At 38.3% G+C, this 24,153-nt stretch overlaps 1 protein-coding gene across 1 annotated transcript; it reads left to right on the top strand.

The window, feature by feature from the left end:
• Positions 1 to 8,347: 8,347 nt before the first annotated feature.
• Positions 8,348 to 9,358, top strand: LOC110288161 (mas-related G protein-coupled receptor member B8-like). The gene has a single exon (XM_021154589.1). It carries the CDS (start codon positions 8,348 to 8,350, stop codon positions 9,356 to 9,358), a length of 1,011 nt encoding a protein of 336 aa, XP_021010248.1.
• Positions 9,359 to 24,153: the final 14,795 nt, after the last annotated feature.

The raw sequence follows: 24,153 nt of genomic DNA, 5'->3' as shown, positions 1-24,153 counted from the left end.
CTTGGTCAAGGAAGGAATAAAGAAAGAAATTAAGGACTTTTTAGAGTTCAATGAAAATGAAGCCACAACATACCCAAACTTATGGGACAAAGTGAAAGCATTTCTAAGAGGAAAACTCATAGCTCTGAGTGCCTCCAAAAAGAAACTAGAGAGAGCACACATTAGCAGCTTGACAACACACCTAAAAGCTCTAGAACAAAAGGAAGCAAATTCACCCAAGAGGAGTAGACCGCAGGAAATAATCAAACTTTGGCAAAATCAACCAAGTGGAAACAAGAAGAACTATTCAAAGAATCAACCAATCAAAGAGCTGGTTCTTTGAGAAAATCAACAAGATAGATAAACCCTTACCCAGACTCACTAGAGGGCACAGGGAAAGCATTCTAATTAACAAAATCAGAAATGAAAAAGGAGACATAACAACAGATCCTGAAGAAATCCAAAATACCATCAGATCCTTCTACAAAAGGCTATACTCAACAAAACTGGAGAACCTGGATGAAATGGAGAAGTTTCTAGACAGATACCAGGTACCGAAGTTGAATCAAGAGCAGGTTAATGATGTAAACAACCCTATATCCCCCAAAGAAATAGAAGCAGTCATTAATAGTTTCCCAACCAAAAAAAAAAATAAAACCAAGACCAGATGGGTTTAGTACAGACTTCTATCAGACCTTCAAAGAAGATCTAATCCCAGTTCTTCACTAACTATTCCACAAAATAGAAACGGAAGGTACTCTACCCAACTCATTCTATGAAGCCACAATTACTCTGATACCTAAACCACAAAAAGACCCAACAAAGATAGAAAATTTTGACCAATATCCCTTATGAATATTGATGCAAAAATCCTCAATAAAGTTCTCGCTAACCAAATCCAAAACCACAAGAAAACAATCATCCATCATGACCAAGTAGGTTTCATCCCAGGGATGCATGGATGGTTCAATATACAGAAAACCATCAACGTAATTCAGTATATAAACAAACTCAAAGACAAAAATCACATGATCATCTTGTTAGATGCAGAAAAAGCATTTGACAAGATCCAACACCCATTCATGATAAAAGTCTTGGAAAGATCAGGAATTCAAGGCCCATACCTAAACATGATAAAAGCAATCTACAGTAAACCAGTAGCCAACATCAAAGTAAATGGTGAGAAGCTTGAAGCAATCCCACTAAAATCAGGGACTAGACAAGGCTGTCCACTTTCTCCATACCTATTCAACATTGTACTTGAAGTCCTAGCCAGAGCAATTAGACAACAAAAGGAGATCAAAGGGATACAAATTGGAAAAGATGAAGTCAAAATATCACTTTTTGCAGATGATATGATAGTATATATAAGTGACCCTAAAAATTCCACCAGAGAACTCCTAAACCTGATAAACAGCTTCGGTGAAGTAGGTGGTATAAAATTAACTCAAACAAGTCAATGGCCTTTCTGTACACAAAGAATAAACAGGCTGAGACAAAATTAGGGAAACAACACCCTTCTCAATAGTCACACATAATATAAAATATATTGGCGTGACTCTAACTAAGGAAGTGAAATACCTGTATAATAAAAACATCAAGTCTCTGAAGAACGAAATTATAGAAGATCTCAGAAGATGGAAAGATCTCCCATGCTCATGGATTGGCAGGATCAACATTGTAAAAATGGCTATCTTGCCAAAAGCAATCTACAGATTCAATGCAATCCCCATCAAAATTCCAATTCAATTCTTCAACGAATTAGAAAGTGCAATCTGTAAATTCATCTGGAATAAAGAAAGACAGCATTTTCAAGAAATGGTGCTGGCACAACTGGTTGTTATCATGTAGAAGAATGGGAATTGATCCATTCCTATCTCCTTGTACTAAGGTCAAATCTAAGTGGATCAAGGAACTTCACAGAAAACCAGTGACACTGAAACTTATAGAGGAGAAAGTGGGGAAAAGCCTTGAAGATATCGGCACAGGGGAAAATTCTTGAATAGAACAGCAATGGCTTGTGCTGTAAGATCGAGAATTGACAAATAGGACCTCATGAAACTGCAAAGCTTCTGCAAGGCAAAAGACACCATCAATAAGACAAAAAGACCACCAACAGATTGGGAAAGGACCTTAACCTATCCTAAATCAGATAAGGGACTAATATCCAATATATATAAAGAACTCAAGAAGGTGGACTCCAGAAAATCAAATAACCCCATTAAAAAATGGGGCTCAGAACTGAACAAAGAATTCTCACCTGAGGAATACCGAATGGCAGAGAAGCACCTGAAAAAATGTTCAACATCCTTAATCATCAGGGAAATGCAACTCAAAACAACCCTGAGATTCCACCTCACACCAGTCAGAATGGCTAAGATCAAAAATTCAGGCGACAGCAGATGCTGGTGAGGATGTGGAGAAAGAGGAACACTCCTTTATTGTTGGTGGGATTGCAAGCTTGTACAACCACTCTGGAAATCAGTCTGGCGGTTCCTCAGAAAATTGGACATAGTACTACCTGAGGATCCAGCAATACCTCTCCTGGGCATATATCCAGAAGATGTCCCAACCGGTAAGTAGGACACATGCTCCACTATGTTCATAGCAGCCTTATTTATAATAGCCAGAACCTGGAAAAAACCCAGATGCCCCTCAACAGAGGAATGGATACAGAAAATATGGTACATTTACACAATGGAGTACTACTCAGCTATTAAAAAGAATGAATTTATGAAATTCCTAGCCAAATGGATGGACCTGGAGGGCATCATCTTGAGTGAGGTAACACAATCACAAAGCAACTCACACAATATGTATTCACTGATAAGTGGATATTAGCCCTAAACTTAAGGTACCCAAGATATAAGATACAATTTGCTAAACGCATGAAACTCAAGAAGAATGAAGACCAAAGTGTGGACACTGTGCCCCTTCTTAGAATTGGGAACAAAACACCCATGGAAGGAGTTACAGAGACAAAGTTTGTAGCTGTGATGAAAGGATGGACCATCTAGAGACTGCCATATCCAGGGTTCCGTCCCATAATCAGCTGACACCATTGCATACACTAGCAAGATTTTGCTAAAAGGACCCAAATATAGCTTTCTCTTGTGAGACTATGCTGGGGCCTAGCAAACACAGAAGTGGATGCTCACAGTCAGCTATTGGATGTATCACAGGGCTCCCAATGGAGAAGCTAGAGAAAGTACCCAAGGAGCTAAAGGGATCTGCAACCCTATAAGGGGAACAACATGATGAACTAACCAGTACCCCGGAGCTCTTGTCTCTAGCTGCATATGTATTGAAAGATGGCCTAGTCGGCCATCACTGGAAAGAGAGGCCCACTGGACTTGCAAACTTTATATGCCCCAATACAGGGGAATGCCAGGGCCAAAAGAATGGGAATGGGTGGGTAGGGAAGTGGAGGGGTGTATGGGGGACTTTTGTGATAGCATTGGAAATGTAATTGCGGAAAATACGTAATAAAAAAATAAAAAAATAAAGTTGCATTGTGGTGCTCCCTCTCAGGACCGAAGCTTGTGTGTTTTTAAAGATTCCTCCAAAGTCAATGTACTAGATCAAACAGGCCACCTTACTCTGATAGGAAGAAGAAGAGCAGTACATAACAGCCCACATGACACTATGTGCTTTAAAACAACTAACAGTAATGGTTTCCAATGCTTATCACATGCTCCTTTTCTTGGTTTTCTGTGCTATCTTTGAAATTACATGGTGTAACTAAAGCAGTTTAACTCTGTAAATACTCCCCATTCTTTTATATATTTAAAAAACTTTGTCAAAATATAAACTTTATCTCAGGGTCTGTGAGACAATTGTTTAACTCTCTTTACCTTGGGATTTGTTAGCTCATTGGTCATGATTTAAGAAAAAGTTTTTCAAATGTGTACCAAAAAGTTAGATAAAAACTTTTAACAAAAATGGTTGATTATTAAAAATTCTATACATGAGTAATCTTAGTTTGTTACAGCATGTTTGCATGCAGTTTGGATTCAACTCCTGTTTAGAAATAATATATCTGCTATAGAATAGAATAACTTGGATTCAATTCTTGTTTATGGAAAATAGGACTTTCCCCAAAATATGATTAATAACTAAGGTTTATAAGTTTGTGATGTGAAAGTCTATATAGGCTAACAAAAACTGACACCCACTCACAAAATCACTTATGTCTTTCATTACTGTTTTGAACACCAGCAATCTAATTATTTTTAGATAATGAAGAGCTTACATTTAATAAATATGGTTTAAAACTGCCTAATATCTATTCAGACCTACATAAACTGACCCAAAGATTTATATCTAGCCTCTTTGTCTCTGCTGACTTTGTTTAGCTTTAAATATTTGGAAAAACTGAGACAAAGAAGTAGCCATCATTCTGTAAATCTGTACTATAAAAAGGTTTAGGAAAACAGAGTTTTAGTTTCTTTGTGGACTCTGTTTATTGTTTAAAGTTTTACGTGGATGCTAAAGGATCTACAATTAAGTATCCAATTCCAAATTTTAAGTCTCAAACTTAACAGGAATAAAATTATAAAATACTAATATAACTTGTAAACTGTTAAAGAAAATTAATACGCATAGTTAATAGTCACTAGATGTATAATTAATCAAAATTTTAATGTGCTCAGAACATTGAAGTTTTTAGTCATTCCAAGTACAAATGTGATTAATTTAGAGTGACAAGCTTTTATATATGTTGTCAAAATTAAGCCAAATGCAAGTAATAAATCAAGTGAAGCTTATTGAAAATCAGCAAGTTTAAAATTTAAAATTCTAAATAGGTTAAATGACGGCACTCAAACCCCTCAGAGACATCTGGTGCATGTGGTATTTAAAATATTTAATGAAAAAGGATTCCCATGATAGAAATACCAGTTTCTGACAGTAGCAGCTCAAACTGTCTTCAAAGAAATTTGGACAGCAACAGATACCACAATAGTTTTCTCTCAGTGTGATACATTTACCAATAGGCAAAGAATTGTACCATGTCCCACCTACTGACAGGATCCTACCCAAAAAGAAGACACTATTGACTTGACTGCCCTACTCATCCTTGCCATAATACCTCCAAGTCCAAGTTCCTCCTCCATGGAGAAATTTCTCAGATCATTTGGATCTTGCAGCCAAAGCAGATGCTATCTTCTGTAACAGTCAGAAGGCTTAATCTTGTGTGGTGGCTGAAGAGTGACAATCTCTTGCCTCAGCAAAGCAATCAAAATTGCTGTGGAGGATAACACTGTTAGCATCAGAGCAAGCTCCAGAAGTAAACAGAGAGATAGAGGAACGAGAAAAGAAGATATCTTTCAGAAGCAGAGTGAAGTATGGTGGAAGATATTTAAAGAAAATGGTTGCAAACAGGAACTCTAGCAAAAGGAAGATTCCATAGAGGAAAAGAGGTAAGTGCCTTAGTAAAGATATGTTCCGAATCAGTAGATAAGCAGACAGCAGACTTCAGTGAGCCAATATGAGACAGATGCCTTTCCGTGTGGTGGATGCCCAGGAAGACATAGTAGGGGCCAGGAGTTGTACAGATCAAAAGAACACTTACCAAGGTGGCAAAGAGGGAAATATGGTTAGAAGTGGTGGAGGGGAAGCTGCCAATAAGGTGGTCTGTACAATTTTGGATTAAATAAGGTGAGAAGCAGAAGCCAGCAGAAACAAAATATCTATACCTTAATAGTGAAGTCAGCAAATTGGTTCTGTTAGAAGAGGCTGGGCACCTTGGAAAAGGATCTATTTGTTCCTCTCTCCGGTGTATGAAACTGGGGAAGGGACAAGGTGATACCATGGACTTTGAAATATGTAACAGGTTCTTTTAATAGTGAGCAATCCTGTGGATATTATATATAGGCTTTGATATGCTGATGATGGACAACAAAGGTAGCCATATGTCTCTTCTGCCAACAGATAGGGAAATTATTCCTTTGGTAGCTGGGAAACATTTTTTCAAGTAGTCCTGATGCTGTAGGACAAAGAGATCACTTCTTTTCCAGAATGTGTTGCAGCTTGATTGGCAGTTATTTGCTCTTAGAATAAGAAGCATGTCTTTCCACATATCAAAATGTCTTTGGGTTTCTATTGATATGAAGAGACACCATAACCATAACCGTGTCAATATATATAAAGGAAAATATTTAATTGGGGTAAGTTTATAGATTAGAGGTTTTGTTTGTTGTCATCATGGTGGATAGCATGTTGGCACACAGGCAGACAGGGCACTGAAGACTTAGCTGAGAGATCTACATTTATCTGTAGCCAACAGGAAGAAACAGAGACACTAGCCTTGGTTTCTGCACCTGAAACCAAAAAGCCCATATACAGTGATACATTTCATCCCAGCAAAGCCTACAGCCCCAAATATTGCAACTCCCTATCAGCCTATGGGGGCCATTTTCATTCAAACCATGACACCAACTTTAAGATGTTTGAATAGAAATCTATTTTTCTGACCAGTTTATTTTATAAGTAAAATGACACATGCTCCTCCAGCTTTTGACATCAGCATTCTTTAGGTGTTATTTGACACAGAAATTGTCACTACACTTTGATTTGTGGGTTCTATTTAGGTCCATTTGCAATGCTTCCTCTGTTTGAAGTCCATTTTTTTCCTGTAGACCAAAGAAAATTCCTGCTCTGTTTTGGAGAATCAGTTATCTGGTCTTTAGTGTACATCCTTTGCAGAAAGGATTCACAAGTTCACTGAAAAAATCACCAGTATGATTTTCTTTCTTTGTGTTTTACAATACTAAATTTGTCCTAAAATATTTGCAGAACATTTACTCAGAATTTTCAGGTAATCTTACCAGAATGATTCACTTATTGACTTGTGAATATTATCACATTCTCTTCATAATTTTATAGACAGACACTTGTAGTACAGCAACAGACATCAGAAAGTTGTTTAATGTTCTCAAAGATGTTTTGTTTTCTAGTTTCAAATTAGAAATCCAGATGGCTGGGTTACATTAGCCTATAGGTCTGGTTGTTTCCCTACTCACCTTAGTAACCCTTCATATTCCTCATTCATTATTTCCATATTTTTTAAATTTTATAACATCCCTTATACCAGAACTGAGAGCACCCATTGGTCATGCTTCTGGCTTCCAAGATCCTGCAACAGATTACTATCTGACTTGTGAGAGAAAGAACTTGAGGTTCTATCTTAGTTACTGTTCTATTACTGGAAAGAGAAACCATTGAATGGAAATTTGGGGCCTTGCTTACAGTTTTAGAGGGTGAATCCATGGCCTAGATTCACTGGGAGCAAAGCAGCAAGCAGACAGGCACATTTCTGGAGCATTTCTTGAGAGCTTTTTTTTTTTTCAAAAGTTAAAAACACAGATAGAAAAGAAGACAGTCTGGTTTGGGCTTTTGTAAACTCAAAGTCTTCTCTAACAAGTTCATATCTCATAACTGTTGTGTGTAGCTTTTCACTACCCTGCCTAAGCACTGAGTTTGAGCCACACTACCAGCCCTCACTCAACGTCCCTTGAATCCACACATAAATGACACAAGCAGTTGTTAGTTTTCAACTTTCAATTTTGGAACAATAATGGAGTGCTATTATCTCCCTGACTTGTGAGAGAAAGGACTTGAGGTTCTGTCTTAGTTACTGGAAAAACATGCCCTTAACATTATGCTTAGTTCCAAACCTTGCACCTACCTTAAACATTAGTCGGTAGTCTCATCTAGCCTCAGCTAATACTACTGACCACCTGCCTGTAGAAACAGCCTATGTGGCCACTCCATTTTGAGATCTCACATGGCTCTTCAAACCTTCTCCATAAGAAGCATGTCAAAACTCTCCTTTCCTCTCTTGCATCTCTCTGCTTGCCTCCAGCTACCCAGAAGTCCTGCAAATCAACCTTTGCCCTTCTCCCTGACCAGCAGTTGGCCAATGGCTTTCTTTAGCAACATATCAATAACTGACTGGGGAACAGGATCTTAGCATCAGAATTGCCCCGATACATAACCCTTCTCCAAACAGTTCCACTAACCAGTGACAGCATATTCCAATATATGTGTTGATGGATGCCCTTCTACTCAAACACCGACAGGTAAAATGCCCCATTTCATACTGTCACATAGCATGAGACACTTTCGGTGTTTACTGGGACAATCAACTACATTCATGTAAGTACATGACATGGATTGTAGGTAACCCAAATAAATTCAGACTGGTTTTAAAGAAGTCTCCAGAAATACTGGTTTTGATAAAGTTCTTAAGTTCATTTTCCATCCTTATGAACCAGACCAACTTACATATATCAGGGTAGTCTTGATAATAAGAGCATGAAAAGCATGTGTTTATGTCTTGTTTTTCATTCCAGGAGTGTTTCCAAACATGGATTCAAGTTTCCCAGACTTGGAGGTTGACCTCAGAGAATTTAATGAAAGCTACTTCATGGAATCTTCATCTTGTAACATCGTGTCTCTTGCCATGAGTTTACTTTCCATTATCATTGCTTTCATTGGACTGGCAGAAAATGCCATAGTGCTGTGGCATCTGGGCTTCCATATGCACAGGAATGCATTCGCTGTCTACATCCTCAACCTGGCTGTGGCAAACTTCCTCTTTCTCTGCACTCACATTGTATTTTCCCTGGAAACGATCACTGTGAATTTTCACTCCATCAACACTTACATAATATTGTTTCTCAACACTATGTGCACACTTGCTTACCTGGCAGGTGTGAGCATGATCACAGCCATTAGTGTGGAGTACTGGTTGTCTGTCATTTGGTCCAATTGGTATCATGGCCGACGCCCAAAACACACATCAGCTTTCATTTGTACTCTGCTCTGGGCTGTGTCCTTTCTATTGAGCCTTCCGCATGAGATAATTTGTGGACTGCTGGATAATATTTATAACTGGGGTATATGTTGGAAATTTAAACTCATCATTGTTGTATGGTTACTTGTTGTATTTGTGGTTCTCTCTCTATCCAATCAAGCCCTGCTGTTCAGGATCTTCTGTGGTTCACAGCAAACTCCTATGACCAGGCTATTTGTGACCATTGTGCTTACAGCACTGGTCGTCTTGATCTGTGGCTTTCCCTTTGGGATTTGCATCTACTTCTTATACTGGACCACAGATGTCTATTTTATTATGCCTTGTAATTCTTTTCATGAGACAATTTTCCTCCTATCCGCTGTTAACAGCTGTGCCAACCCTATCATTTGCTTACTTGTTGGCTCAATTAAGCACTGCCAATTTCAGTGTGGGTCTCTCAGGCTGATTCTGCAGAGAGCCATTCAAGACACCCCTGAGGAAGAAGATGAAGAAGTTGAAGAAGTTGTAGAACAAGAAGGAGGTGAAGAAGATGAAGAAGATGAAGAGACTACTACACTCTAGTGATGCAGCTGAGAGCTGCTGTGATCATACACAAGAGAACTTATAGGACAAATTTTCCCTTATCCTTTTGGGACATTTCCACAACCCTGCTGAGTTGATGGCCTGAGGTGAAATTAGTTGGGATATTAACCATTCCCTTGAAAGTAGATAGGTACACCACTTTTAATAGAAATACTGTGTTGAACTTTCCTACTCTCCCCTTAAGGACGCTTCACTGGATCCCCTTGAGATGAGACCCACTGAAATAATTATGGGTCCAGGACTGCTTCCACTTTTGACACGCCCATTTTTCATCAAAAGATCAGGAGTCTTCGGGTAGTAACTGAATTTCATTGGTAACTGAACTTGATAGTGATTGAAAATTTATGACATTTTTAACAATTTATCATTACTACAGATTTTGTTTAAATAAGAATTTCATAGATCTACTTTTGTAGGTTCCTTTAGTATTTGTATAACTTAAAATATTCTCTAACTTAATAAATATCTGTTAGGAAATTTGTGCATGTTCTACTTTCCTTTTCTGTTTCATGGGAAAACATTTTGACCACAAACATCCTAGAAGATAAAATGGGTTATCTGGCTTATACTCTTAGTACAAACTCCATCAGTGAGGGAAGTCATGTCAGGAACTCAAGGAACACAAGGAACAGTATCTACAAGAAACACTCCTTCCTAGTCCAATTCTGGATGATTAGAGGTCCTGCTTAGGTAGCTCTTTGGTGCAACCTACCAAGGGCCATGTTTGCTTACATTAATTTATTTTAAAGGTAATTCCGCATAATCATGCCCATAGTCCAAGATAATCTAGACAATTCCTCAGTTGTGACTTCTACTGTTGTGATTTCTCCTGTCATATGACTTTAATCTGTGTCAAGGTAAAAAATGAGGCTTGCCAGGACACTCTACCCACTTCTATTTAAAAGACACTTCACTATTGAACAATAAACTTTTCTTTCTTTTTTTTTTTAATTTATTTTTTATTAGGTATTTTCCTCGTTTACATTTTCAATGCTATCCCAAAAGTCCCCCATACCCACCCCCCCAATCCCCTACCCACCCACTCACCCTTTTTGGCCCTGGGGTTCCCCTGTACTGGGGTATATAAAGTTTGCAAGTCCAATGGGCCTCTCTTTGCAGTGATGGCCAACTAGGCCATCTTTTGTTACATATGCAGCTAGAGACAAGAGCTCCAGGGTACTGGTTAGTTCATATTGTTGTACCACATATAGGGTTGCAGTTCCCTTTAGCTCCTTGGGTAATTTCTCTAGCTCCTCCATTGGGGGCTGTGTGATCCATCCAATACCTGACTGTGATCATACACTTCAGTGTTTGCTAGGCCCCGACATAGTCTCACAAGAGACAGCTATATGGGGTCCTTTCAGCAAAATCTTGCTAGTGTATGCAATGGTGTCAGCGTTTGGAAGCTGATTATGGGATGGATCCCTAGATATGGCAGTCTTTAGATGGTCCATCCTTTCTTCACAGCTCCAAACTTTATCTCCGTAACTCTTTCCATGGGTGTTTTGTTCCCAATTCCAAGAAGGAGCACAGTGTCCACACTTTGGTCTTCATTCTTCTTGAGTTTCATGCGTTTAACAAATTGTATCTTATATCTTGGGTATCCTAAGTTTTTGGGGTAATATCCACTTATCAGTGAGTACATATTGTGCGAGTTCATTTGTGATTGGGTTACCTCACTCAGGATGATGCCCTCCAGGTCCATCCATTTGCCTAGGAATTTCATAAATGTATTCCTTTTAATAGCTGAGTAGTACTCCATTGTGTAAATGTACCACATTTTCTGTATCCATTCCTCTGTTGAGGGGCATCTGGGTTCTTTCCAGCTTCTGGCTATTATAATAAATAAGGCTGCTATGAACATAGTGGAGCATGTGTCCTTCTTACTCGTTGGAACATCTTCTGGATATATGCCCAGGAGAGGTATTGCTGGATCCTCTGGTAGTATTATGTCCAATTTTCTGAGGAACGGCCAAACTGATTTCCAGAGTGGTTGTACCAGCTTGCAATCCCACCAACAATGAAGGAGTGTCCCTCTTTCTCCACATCCTCGCCAGCATCTGCTGTCACCTGAATTTTTGATCTTAGCCATTCTGACTGGTGTGAGGTGGAATCTCAGGGTTGTTTTGATTTGCATTTCTCTGATGATTAAGGATGTTGAACATTTTTTCAGGTGCTTCTCTGCCTTTCGGTATTCCTCAGGTGAGAATTCTTTGTTCAGTTCTGAGCCCCATTTTTAACGGGGTTATTTGATTTTCTGGAGTCTACCTTTTTGAGTTCTTTATATATATTGGATATTAGTCCCCTATCTGATTTAGGATGGGTAAAGATCCTTTCCCAATCTGTTGGTGGTCTTTTTGTCTTATTGACGGTGTCTTTTGCCTTGCAGAAGCTTTGCAACTTTATGAGGTCCCATTTATCGATTCTCGATCTTACAGCACAAGCCTTTGCTGTTCTATTCAGGAATTTTCCCCCTGTACCCATATTTTCGAGGCTTTTCCCTACTTTCTCCTCTATAAGTTTCAGTGTCTCTGGTTTTATGTGGAGTTCCTTAATCCACTTAGATTTGACCTTGGTACAAGGAGATAGGAATGGATCAATTCGCATTCTTCTACATGATAACCGCCAGTTGTGCCAGCACCATTTGTTGAAAATGCTGTCTTTTTTCCACTGGATGGTTTTTGCTCCCTTGTCAAAGATCAAGTGACCATAGGTATGTGGGTTGATCTCAGGGTCTTCAATTCTGTTCCATTGGTCTACTTGTCTGTCGTTATACCAGTACCATGCAGTTTTTATCACAATTGCTCTGTAGTAAAGCTTTAGGTCAGGCATGGTGATTCCACCAGAGGTTCTTTTATCCTTGAGAAGAGTTTTTGCTATCCTAGGTTTTTTGTTGTTCCAGATGAATTTGCAGATTGCCCTTTCTAATTCGTTGAAGAATTGATTTGGAATTTTGATGGGGATTGCATTGAATCTGTAGATTGCTTTTGGTAAGATATCCATTTTTACAATGTTGATCCTGATCCTCCGGTAGTACTATGTCCAATTTTCTGAGAAACCGCCAGACTGATTTCCAGAGTGGTTGTACAAGCTTGCAATCCCACCAACAATGGAAGAGTGTTCCTCTTTCTCTATATCCACACCAGCATCAGCTGTCACCTAAATTTTTCATCTTAGCCATTCTGACTGGTGTGAAATGAAATCTCAGGGTTGTTTTGATTTGCATTTCTCTGATGATTAAGGATGATGAACATTTTTTCAGGTGCTTCTCAGCCATTCGGTATTCCTCAGGTAAGAATTCTTTGTTTAGCTCTGAGCCCCATTTTTAATGGGGTTATTTGATTTTCTGGAGTCCAGGAGTCCACCCTCTAGACTTCATTATATATATTAGATATTAGTCCCCTATCTGATTTAAGATAGGTAAAGATCTTTTCCCAATCTGTTGGTGGCCTTTTTGACTTATTGATGGTGTCTTTTGCCTTGCAGTAGCTTTGCAGTTTCATGAGGTCCCATTTGTCAATCCTCAATCTTACAGCACAAGCCATTGCTGTTCTATTCAGGAATATTTCCCATGTACCCATATCTTCGAGAATCTTCCCCACTTTCTCCTCTATAATTTTCAGTGTCTCTGGTTTTATGTGAAGTTCCTTGATCCACTTAGATTTGACCTTAGTACAAGGAGATAGGAATGGATTGATTCGCATTCTTTTACATGATAAAAACCAGTTATGCCAGCAACATTTGTTGAAAATGCTGTCTTTCTTCCACTGGATGGTTTTAGCTCCCTTGTTGAAGATCAAGTGACCATAGGTGTGTGGGTTCATCCCTGGGTCTTCAATTTTGTTCCATTGGTCTACTTGTCTGTCCCTATACCAATACCATGCAGTTTTTATCAAAATTGCTCTGTAGTAAAGCTTTAGGTCAGGCATGGTGATTCCACCAGAGGTACTTTCATCCTTGAGAAGAGTTTTTGCTATCCTAGGATTTTTGTTATTCCAGATAATGTATCTGGATATCATGTAGAAGAGTTTGCAGATTGCTCTTTCTAATTGGTTGAAAAATTGGGTTGGAATTTTGATGGGGATTGCAATGAATCTGTAGATTGCATTTGGCAAGATAGCCATTTTTACACTGTTGATCCTGCCAATCCATTAGCATGGGAGATCTTCCATCTTCTGAGATCTTCTTTAATTTCTTTCTTCAGAGACTTGAAGTTTTTATCATACAGATCTTTCACTTCCTTAGTTAGAGTCATGCCAAGATATTTTATATTATTTGTGAGTATTGAGAGGGTGTTGTTTCCCTAATTTCTTTCACAGCCTGTTTATTCTTTGTGTAGAGCAAGGCCATTGACTAGTTTGAGTTAATTTTATATCCAGCTACTTCACTGAAACTGTTTATCGGGTTTAGGAGTTCTCTGGTAGAATTTGTAGGGTCACTTATATATACTATCATATCATCTGCAAAAAGTGATATTTTGGCTTCATCTTTTGCAATTTGTATCCCCTTGATCTCCTTTTGTTGTCGAATTGCTCTGGCTAGGATTCAAGTACTATATTTAATAGGTAGGGAGAAAGTGGGCAGCATTGTCTAGTCCCTGATTTTAGTGGGATTGCTTCAAGCTTCTCACCATTTACTTTGATGTTGGCTACTGGTTTGAGTAGATTTCATTTATCATGTTTAGGTATGGGCCTTGAATTCCTGATCTTTCCAAGACTTTTATCATGAATAGGTGTTGGATCTTGTCAAATGCTTTTTCCGCATCTAACAAGATGACCATGTGGTTTTTGTCTTTGAGTTTGTTTATATAATGGATTACGTTGATGGATTTCCATATATTAAACCATCCATGCATCCTTGGAATAAAACCTACTTGGTCAGGATGGATGATTGTTTTAGTATGTTCTTGGATTGGGTTAGAGAGAATTTTATTGAATATTTTTGCATTGATATTCATAATGGAAATTGGTCTGAAGTTCTCTAACTTTGTTGGATCTTTCTGTGGTTTAGGTATCAGAGTAATTGTGGCTTCATAGAATGAGTTGGGTAGAGTTCTCTCTACTTCTATTTTGTGGAATATTTTGTGCAGAACTGGAATTAGATCTTTGACGGTCTGTTAGAACTCTACACTAAACCCATCCGGTCCTGGGCTTTTTTTAGCTGGGAAACTATTAATGACTGCTTCTATTTCTTTAGGGGATAACTTGATCTTGATTTAACTTTGGTGCCTGGTATCTGTCTAGAAATTTGTCCATTTCATCCAGGTTTTGTAGTTTTGTTGAGTATAGCCTTTTGTAGAAGGATCTGATGGTGTTTTGGATTTCTTCAGTGTCTGTTGTTATTTTCCCTTTTCATTTCTGATTTTGTTAAATAGGATGTTGTCCCTTTGCCCTCTAGTGAGTCTAGCTAAGGGTTTATCTATCTTGTTGATTTTCTCAAAGAACCAACTCCTCGTTTGGTTAATTCTATGAATAGTTCTTCTTGTTTCCACTTGGTTGATTTCACCCCTGAGTTTGATTATTTCCTGCTGTCTACTCCTCTTGGGTGAATTTTCTTCCTTTATTTCTAGAGCTTTTAGATGTGTTGTCAAGCTGCTAGTCTGTGCTCTCTCCAGTTTCTTCTTGGAGGCACTCAGAGCTATGAGTTTCCCTCTTAGAAATACTTTCATTGTGTCATAAGTTTGGGTATATTATGGCTTCATTTTCATTAAACTCTAAAAAGTCTTTAATTTCTTTCTTTATTCCCTCCTTGACCAAGGTATCATTGAGCAGAGTGTTGTTCATTTTCCACTTGAATGTTGGCTTTCCATTATTTATGGTGTTATTGAAGATCAGCCTTAGTCCATGGTGGTCTGATAGGATTCATGGGACAATTTCAATATTTTTATATCTGTTGAGGCCTGTTTTGTGACCAATTATATGGTCAATTTTGGAGAAGGGCCCGTGAGGTGCTGAGAATAAGTTATATCCTTTTGTTTTAGGATAAAATGTTCTGTAGATATCTGTTAAGCCCATTTATTCCATAACTTCTGTTGGTTTCAATGTGTCCCTGTTTAGTTTCTGTTTCCACAATCTGTCCATTGATGAAAGCGTTGTTTTGAAGTCTCCCACTATTATTGTGTGAAGTGCAATGTGTGCTTTGCGCTCTACTAAAGTGGCTTTAATGAATGAGGCTGCTCTTGTATTTGCAGGATAGATATTCAGAATTGGGAGTTCCTCTTTGAAGATTTTATCTTTGATGAGTATGAAGTGTCCCTCCTTGTCTTTTTTGATAGCATTGGGTTGGAAGTCGATTTTATCCAATATTAGAATGGCTAATCCAGCTTGTTTCTTCAGACCATTTGGTTGGAAAATTGTTTTCCAGCCTTTCACTCTGAGGTAGTGTCTGTCTTTTTCCCTGAGATGGGTTTCCTGTAAGCAGCAGAATGTTGGGTCCTGTTTGTGTAGCCAGTCTGTTAGTCTATGTCTTTTTATTGGGGAATTGAGTCCATTGATATTAAGAGATATTAAGGAAAAGTAATTGTTGCTTCCCTTTATTTTTGTTGTTAGAGTTGGCATTCTGTTCTTGTGGCTGTCTTCATTTTGGTTTGTTGAGGGATAGTTTCTTGCTTTTTCTAGGACATGATTTCCGTCCTTCTATTGGTTTTTTTTCTGTTATTACCCTTTGAAGGGCTGGATTCGTGGAAAGATAATATGTGAATTTGGTTTTGTCGTAGAATACTTTGGTTTCTCCATCTATGGTAATTGAGAGTTTGGCCGGGTATAGTATCCTGGGCTTGCATTTGTGTTCTCTTAGTGTCTGTATAACATATGTCCAGGTTCTTCTGGTTTCATAGTCTCTGGTGAAAAGTCTGGTGTAATTCTGATAGGCCTGCCTTTATATGTTACTTGACCTTTCTCCCTTAATGCTTTTAATATTCTCTCTTTATTTAGTTCATTTCCTCTTTTGATTATTATGTGTCAGGAGGAATTTCTTCTCTGGTCCAGTCTATTTGGAGTTTTGTAGGCTTCTTGTATGATCAAGTGCATGTCTTTCTTTAGGTTTGGGAAGTTTTCTTCTATAATTTTGTTGACGATATTTGCTGGCCCTCTAAGTTGAAAATCTTCATTCTCATCAACTTCTATTATCATCAGGTTTGGTCTTCTCATTGTGTCCTGTATTTCCTGGATGTTTTGAGTTAGGATCCTTTTGCGTTTTGTATTTTCTTTGATTGCTGTGCCGATGTTCTCTATGGAATCTTCTGCACCTGAGATTCTCTCTTCCATCTCTTGTATTCTCTTGCTGATGCTCGCATCTATGTTTCCAGATATCTTTCCTAGGGTTTCTATCTCCAGCGTTGCCTCACTTTGGGTTTTCTTAATTGTGTCTACTTCTCTTTTTAGGTCTAGTATGGTTTTGTTCATTTCCATCACCTGTTTGGATGTGTTTTCCTGTTTTGCTTTAAGGACTTCTACCCATTTGGTTGTGTTTTCCTGTTTTTCTTTAAGGACTTGTAACTCTTTAGCAGTGTTCTCCTGTATTTCTTTAAGTGAATTATTAAAGTTCTTTATGTCCTCTACCATCATCATGAGATATGCTTTTAAATCTGGGTCTAGTTTTTCGGTTGTGTTGGGGTGCCCAGGACTATGTGGGTTGGGATTGCTGCGTTCTGATGATGGTGAGTGGTCTTGTTTTCTGTTAGTAGGATTCTTATGTTTGTCTTTCGCCATCTGGTAATCTCTGGAGCTAGTTGTTATAGTTGTCTCTGGTTAGAGCTTGTTCCTCAGGTGATTCTGTTAGCCTCTATTAGCAGACATGGGAGACTAGCTCTCTCCTCTGAGTTTCAGTGGTCAGAGAGAACTTTCTGCAGGCAAGTTCTCCTCTTACAGGAAAGGTGCATAGATATCTGGCCTTAGGACCTCCCTCCAGGCTGAAGATGAAGGCCCAAAACAGGACCTGTCCCGAAGCTGAGTTGCTTTGACCTGTCCCAGAAGCTGTTAGCTTCTTTATTCTACACTCTCACCTGTGCAGAATACTCTCGGAGGAGTCCTGGAACCAAGATGTCTGCAGCCAATGCTCAGGCCAAGTGCTCCCAGCCCGGGAAGACCCCTATCCTCTGGCCAGGAAAGTGGTCAGCTGCCTGGGAACCGAAAAGGTGGCTGCCTTAGAAGCTCTGTGGCTCTCGCCTGTCCCAGAAGCTTTTAGCTTTTGTATTCCGTACTCTCACCTGTGCAGAATACACTCGGCGGGGTCCTGGAACCAAAATGTCTGCTGCCTATGCTCAGGCAAAGCGCTCCTGGGCCGGGCGGACCCCTTTCCTCTGGCCAAGAAAGTGGCCGGATATCTGGGGCCTGTGCAGAATACTCTCGCCAGGTTCCTGAAACCAAGACGTCTGCTCAAGTATTCTTTAAGTACTTCTTAGTTCCAGGACAGCCAGGGCTATAAAGAGAAACCCTGTTTGGAAAAAACACGAAAAAAGAAAATAGAAAAGAAAAAAAGAAAAGAAAAGAAAAGAAAAGAAAAGAAAAGAAAAGAAAAGAAAAGAAAAGAAAAGAAAAGAAAGGATGGACCATCTAAAGACTGCCATATCCAGGGATCCATCCCATAATCAGCTTCCAAACGCTGACACCATTGCATACACTAGCATGATTTTGCTGAAAGGACCCAGATATAGCTGTCTCTTGTGAGACAATGCTGGGCCTAGCAAACACAGAAGTGGATGCTCACAGTCAGCTATTGGATGGATCACAGGGCCCCCAATGGAGGAGCTAGAGAAAGTACCCAAGGAGCTAAAGGGAACTGCAACCCCATAGGTGGAACATTATTATGAACTAACCAGTACCCCAGAGTTCTTGTCTCTAGCTGCATTTGTATCAAAAGATGGCCTAGTCGGCCATCACTGGAAAGAGAGGCCCATTGGACTTGCCAACTTTATATGCCCCAGTACAGGGGAATGCCAGGGCCAAGGGGTGGGGGTGGGTGGGTGGGGGACTGGGGGGAGTGTATTGGGGACTTTTTGGATAGCATTGGAAATGTAATTGAGGAAAATACCTAATTAAAAAAAAAGATTAAAATTTTTTCACAAAATGCTTAAATTTTTTAAAACTGATTCTTGTTCTATAGCATCACATTGACTAATCAATCAAATTGGTGAAAATGGCTTCATAAATGTGACTTAATTTTTGGCTATGCAATTATAGAAGAGTTATATTATTGAAATTTTCATTCATGAAATAAATATATGAACAAAAAAAAGATAAGAAAAGAAAAGAAAGTTCCCCTTTTAGTACTTCTTAATTGGAATATTTGGTTTATTGCAGTCTAACTTCTTGAGTTCTTTATATATTTTGGATATTAGCCTTCTTTTAGGTATCAGGTTAGTGAAGATCTTTTTCCAATTTGTAGGTTGCCATTTTCTCAAACTGACAGTGTCTTGCCTAACAGAAGCTTTTCATTTCAAGAGGATCCATTTATCAATTACTGTTCTTATAGCCTAAACCATTGGTGTTCTCTTCAGGAAAATTTCCCCTGTGCCAGTTCATTCAAAACTACTCCCCAGTTTCTCTACTATTAGATACAGTGTACCTGGTTTTATATTGAGGTCCTTTATAGACTAGGATTTGAGTTTTGTGAGAGATAAGCATCATTTATTGAAGATACATTTTCCCCCAATGTATTGTTTTGGCTTCTTTGTAAGATCAAGTTCCTAGGTGTCTGGATTAATTTGTGAGGGTCTTTGATTCTATTTCATTGATTGAACTATCTGTCTCTGGACCAATACCATGTGAATTTTATCACTATTGCTCAGTAGTATAACTTGAGGTCTGATATGGTGTTATCTCCAGAAATACTTTTAGTCTTCAGAATTGTTTGAGCTGTCGTACATTTTTTGTTTTTCCATATAAAGTTGAGAATTACTCCTTTAATGTCTATAAAAATTATAGACATTAAAAGAGTAATTGGAATTTTGATGCAAATTTTATTCAATCTGTAGATTGCTCTGTGATTTGGCCCATCTTTCTCTGACAAGTCTCTCAGTCCGCTTGGGGATTGTCCTTGATTAAAATTCCTGTCACCAATTCCTAGACAGATATCAGGTACCAAAGTTAAATCATGATCAGATTAATGACCTAAACAGTCCCATATCCCCTAAAGCAATAGAAGCAGTCATTAGTAGCCTCCCAACCAAAAAAAAAAAAAAAAAAAAAAAAAAAGCACTGGACCAGATGGGTTTAGTGAAGAGTTCTGTCAGACCTTCAAGGAAGACATAATTCCAATTCTCCTCAAAATATTCAAAAAAATAGAAGCAGAAAGTACTCTAACCAATTAATTCTATGAAGCCACAATTACTCTGATACATAAAAATCCAACAAAGAAAGAACTTCAGATTAATTTCCCTTATGAATTTTGATGCAAAAATACTGTATAAAATTCTCACTAACCGAATGCAAGAACACATCAAAATGATCATCTATCATGATCAAGTAGGCTTCATTCCAGGGATGCAGGGATGGTTTAATATATGGAAATCCATCAACGTAATCCAGTATATAAACAAACTCAATGACAAAAAACATATGATCATCTTGTTAGATGCTGAGAGAGCACTTGATAAAATCCAACACCCATTCATGATAAAAGTCTTGGAAAGATCATTAATTCAAAGCCCATACCTAAACATAATAAAAGCAATCTACAGAAAACCAGTAGTCAATAACAAACTAAATGGAGAGAAGCTGGAAGCAATCCCACTAAAATCAGGTACTAGACCAGGCTGCCCACTTTCTCCCTACCTATTCAATATAGTACTCGAAGTCCTAGCTAGAGCAATTAGACAACAAAAGGTCAAGGGAATACAAGTTGGAAAGAAAGAAGTCAAAATATCACTATTTGCAGATGATATGTTAGTATACATAAGTGATCCTAAAACTTTCCCCAGAGAACTCCTAAACCTGATAAACAGCTTAAGGGAAATATCTGAGTATAAAATTAATTCAAACAAATCAGTGGCCTTTCTTACAAAAAGGATAAACAGGCTGAGAAAGAAATTAGGGAAACAACATCTGTCACAATAGTCATAAAAAGTACAACATAACTTGGTGGACTCTAACTGAAGAAGTGAAACATGAGTATGATAAGATCTTCAAGCCTCTGAAGAAAGAAATCAAAGATCTCAGAATATGGAAAGATCTCCCATTCTCATGCGTTGGCAAGATCAATATAGTAAAAATGGCTATCTTGCCAAAATCAATCTACAGATTCAATGCAATCCCCATCAAAATTCCAACTCAATTCTTCAAGGAATTAGAAATGCTAATTTGCAAAACCATCTGGAATAACAAAAAAAAAAAAACCCCTACAGTATCAAAAGTTATTCTCAGTGATAAAAGAACCTCTGGTGGAATAACCAGGCCTGACCTAAAGCTGTACTAAAGAAAAATTGTGATTAAAAAAAAATGCCTGGTACTGGTACAGTAAGAGACAGGTAGACTAATGGAATAGAACTGAAGACCCAGAAATGATCCCACAGAGCTATGGTCACTTGATCTTTGACAAGGGAGCTAAAACCATCCAGTGGAAAAAAGACAGCATTTTCAACAAATGGTGCTGGCACAACTGGCAGTTATCATGTAGAAGAATGTGAATTGATCCATTCTTATCTCCTTGTATTAAGCTCAAGCCTAAGTGTATCAAGGAAATCCACATAAAAGCAGAAACACTGAAACTTTTAGAGGAAAAAGTGGGGGAAGCTTCGAAGATGTGTGCACAGGGGGGAAATTCCTGAACTGAACAGTAATGGCTTGTGCTGTAAGATCAAGAAACAACATATGGGACCTCATAAAATTGAAAAGCTTCTGAAGAATATCAAATGACTAAAACACACTTGAAAAGATGTTCAGCATCCTTAATAATCAGGGAAATGCAAATCAAAACAACCCTGAGATTTACCTCACACCAGTTGGTATGGCTAAGACCAATACTTCAGGTGACAGAAGATGCTGGAGACGATGTGGAGATAGAGGACCACTCCTCCATTGCTGGTGGGATTGCAAGCTTGTACAACCACTCTAGAAGTCAGTCTGGAGGTTCCTCAGAAAATTGGACATAGTACTAATGGAAAATCCAGCAATACCACTCCTGGGCATATACCTAGAAGATGTTCCAACTTGTAATAAGGACACATGCTCCACTAAGTTCATAGCAGCCTTATTTATAATAGTCAGAAGCTGGAAAGAACCCAGATGTCCCTCAACAGAGGAATGGATACAGAAAATGTGGTACATTTACACAATGGAGTACTACTCAACAATTAAAAACAATGAATTTATGAAATTCTTAGGCAAATGGATGGACCTGGAGGGCATCATTCTGAGTGAGGTAACCCAATCACAAAAGAACACATATGATATGCACTCACTGATAAGCGGATATTAGCCCAGAAACTTTGAATATCCAAGATACAATTTGCAAAACACATGAAACTCAGGAAGAAGGGAGACCAAACTGTAGATACTTTACTTCTTCTTAGAATGGGGAACAAAATACCAATGGAAAGAGTTACAGAGACAAAGTTTGGAGCTGAGCTGGATGGAAGGACCATCCAGAGACTGCCCCACCCAGAAATCCATTCCATATACAACTACCAAACCCAGACACTATTGCATATGCCAGAAAGATTTTGCTCACAGGACCCTGACATAGCTCTCTCTTGTAAAACTATGCCAGTGTCTGAAAAATACAGAAATGGATGCTCACAGTCATCTATTAGATGAAACACAGGGCCCCTAATGAAGGAGATAGAGAAAGTACCCAAAGAGCTAAAGGGGTCTGCAACCCTATAAGAGGAACAGCAATATGAACTAACCAAGACCCCTCACCCCGGGCCAGAGCTGTGTCTCTAGTTACATATGTAGCAGAGGATGGCCTAGTCAGCCATCAATGGGAGGAGAGGCCATGTACAGGGGAATGTCAGGGCCAGGAAGAAGGAGTGGATGAGTTGGGGAGCAGAGCAGGGAGGGTGTATAGGGATCCTTGAGGATAGCATTTCAAATGTAAATGATGAAAATATCTAATAAAAAAAAAGAAGGTTGTGTATTCCCTTGTTTGGGTGAGACTGGCTACTGTCCTAAGTAATCACTCTGCAGACTAGCTCTGAGATATTCTAGCTCAGTTGTTTGTTATGCCTAATTAGTTTCACCATCTCTACTAGAAGAAAATTTGAATGTTACTGAATAGGTAACTTTCTTACTGAATTCCTACTGAATTCCAAGCTCTTGGCTTCAAGCATTTTCTAGGACGATGGAACACTGGTGGAGGCTTAGCTATGTCAAAATTCAATTTTTAAAGGCACTTATAATAAAATAATACTAAAAGAGAACATGTGGATCCATACACCAGACTAACGCAGGGATAGGGTATGAGTATATGGGTTATGAGGATGCCTGGTTCCAGGAGGCTCAGTTTCCTTGAAACTCCCTGCCTTGTGAGTGCTTCCAGGCCTCTCAGCCTGCCAAACAAACTTCACTGGAGTGTGCATAGCATGGTTGTAATAATTTCTGCCACTGCATAAGCAAATGATGACAAGCTCTCTTATCTCCAATTTCTCTTATCTGAATTCTAAAAATTCTTTTGTAACTGTAAGCCCTCATTGCTTTCTGTTCTGTCTTATTTCTACGCTTCCTTTGCACTCTTTTCCTTCTGTTCTCTCCTTCTGAACACTAAATTTATTCTTAATGAGATTAAAATATCTTTAGGGTATGTATAATATTGAAAAATTGTCTCATGCTATTCTACCGCATGAAAAAGCTTCCTCTGGAGTTGCATTGTGGCGCTCCCTCTCAGGACCGAAGCTTGTGTGATTTTAAAGTTTTCTACAAAGTCTCTGTCCTAGATCAAACAGCCCACTTTACTCTGACAGGAAGAAGAGCAGACCATAATAGCCCACATGACACCATGTGCTTTAAAACAACTAAAAGTAATGATTTCCAATGCTTATAACATGCCCCTTTTCTTGGATTTCTGTGCTATCTTTAAAATTACAAAGTGGAATTAAAGAAGTATAACTCTGTAAATACTTTCCATTTTTTTATATATTTAAAAATTTTGTCAAAATATAAACTTTACCTCAGGGTCTGTTAGACCATTGTTTAACTCTCTTTACCTTGGGATTTGTAAATTCATTGGACATGATTTAAGAAAAAGTTCATCATATCTGTACCAAAAAGTTAGATAAAAACTTTTAACAAAAATGGTTGATGATTAAAAATTCTATACATGAGTAATCTTAGTTTGTTACAGCATGTTTGCATGTAGCTTGGATTCAACTCCTGTTTAGAAATAATATATCTGCTATAGAATAGAATAACTTGGATTCAATTCTTGCTTATGAAAAATAGGACGTTCCCAAAAATACAATTAATGATTATGGTTTACAAGTTTATAATGAGAAAGTCTACATAGGCTAACAAAAACTGACACACACTCATATAATCACTTATGTCTTTTATTACTGTTTTGAACACCAGCAATCTGATTATTTTTAGATAAGGAACAATATACATTTAATAAATATGGGTTTAAAATGGCCTAATGCCTATCCAGGCTTACATAAACTGACCCAAAAATATATCTCTAACTTCTTTGTCTCTGATGACTTTGTTTAGCTTTGGATATTTGGAAAAACTGAGACAAAGAAGTAACCACCATTCTGTAAATCTATACTATAAAATATTTAGGAAACTACGGTTTCAGTTTCTTTGTGGACTCTGTTTATTGTTTAAAGTTTTATGTGGATG

This window comes from Mus caroli, unplaced genomic scaffold (assembly GCF_978045245.1).
Source record: "Mus caroli unplaced genomic scaffold, Mus_caroli_1 scaffold_8, whole genome shotgun sequence".
Taxonomy (NCBI): Eukaryota; Metazoa; Chordata; class Mammalia; order Rodentia; family Muridae; genus Mus; species Mus caroli.
The sequence above is the reverse complement of the archived record's forward strand: the minus strand, read 5'-3'. Positions and strand labels throughout refer to the sequence as shown.

Coding starts and splice junctions, on each gene's coding strand:
- LOC110288161 (XM_021154589.1), top strand. CDS start 8,348: ATGGATTCAAGTTTCCCAGACTTGGAGGTTGACCTCAGAGAATTTAAT.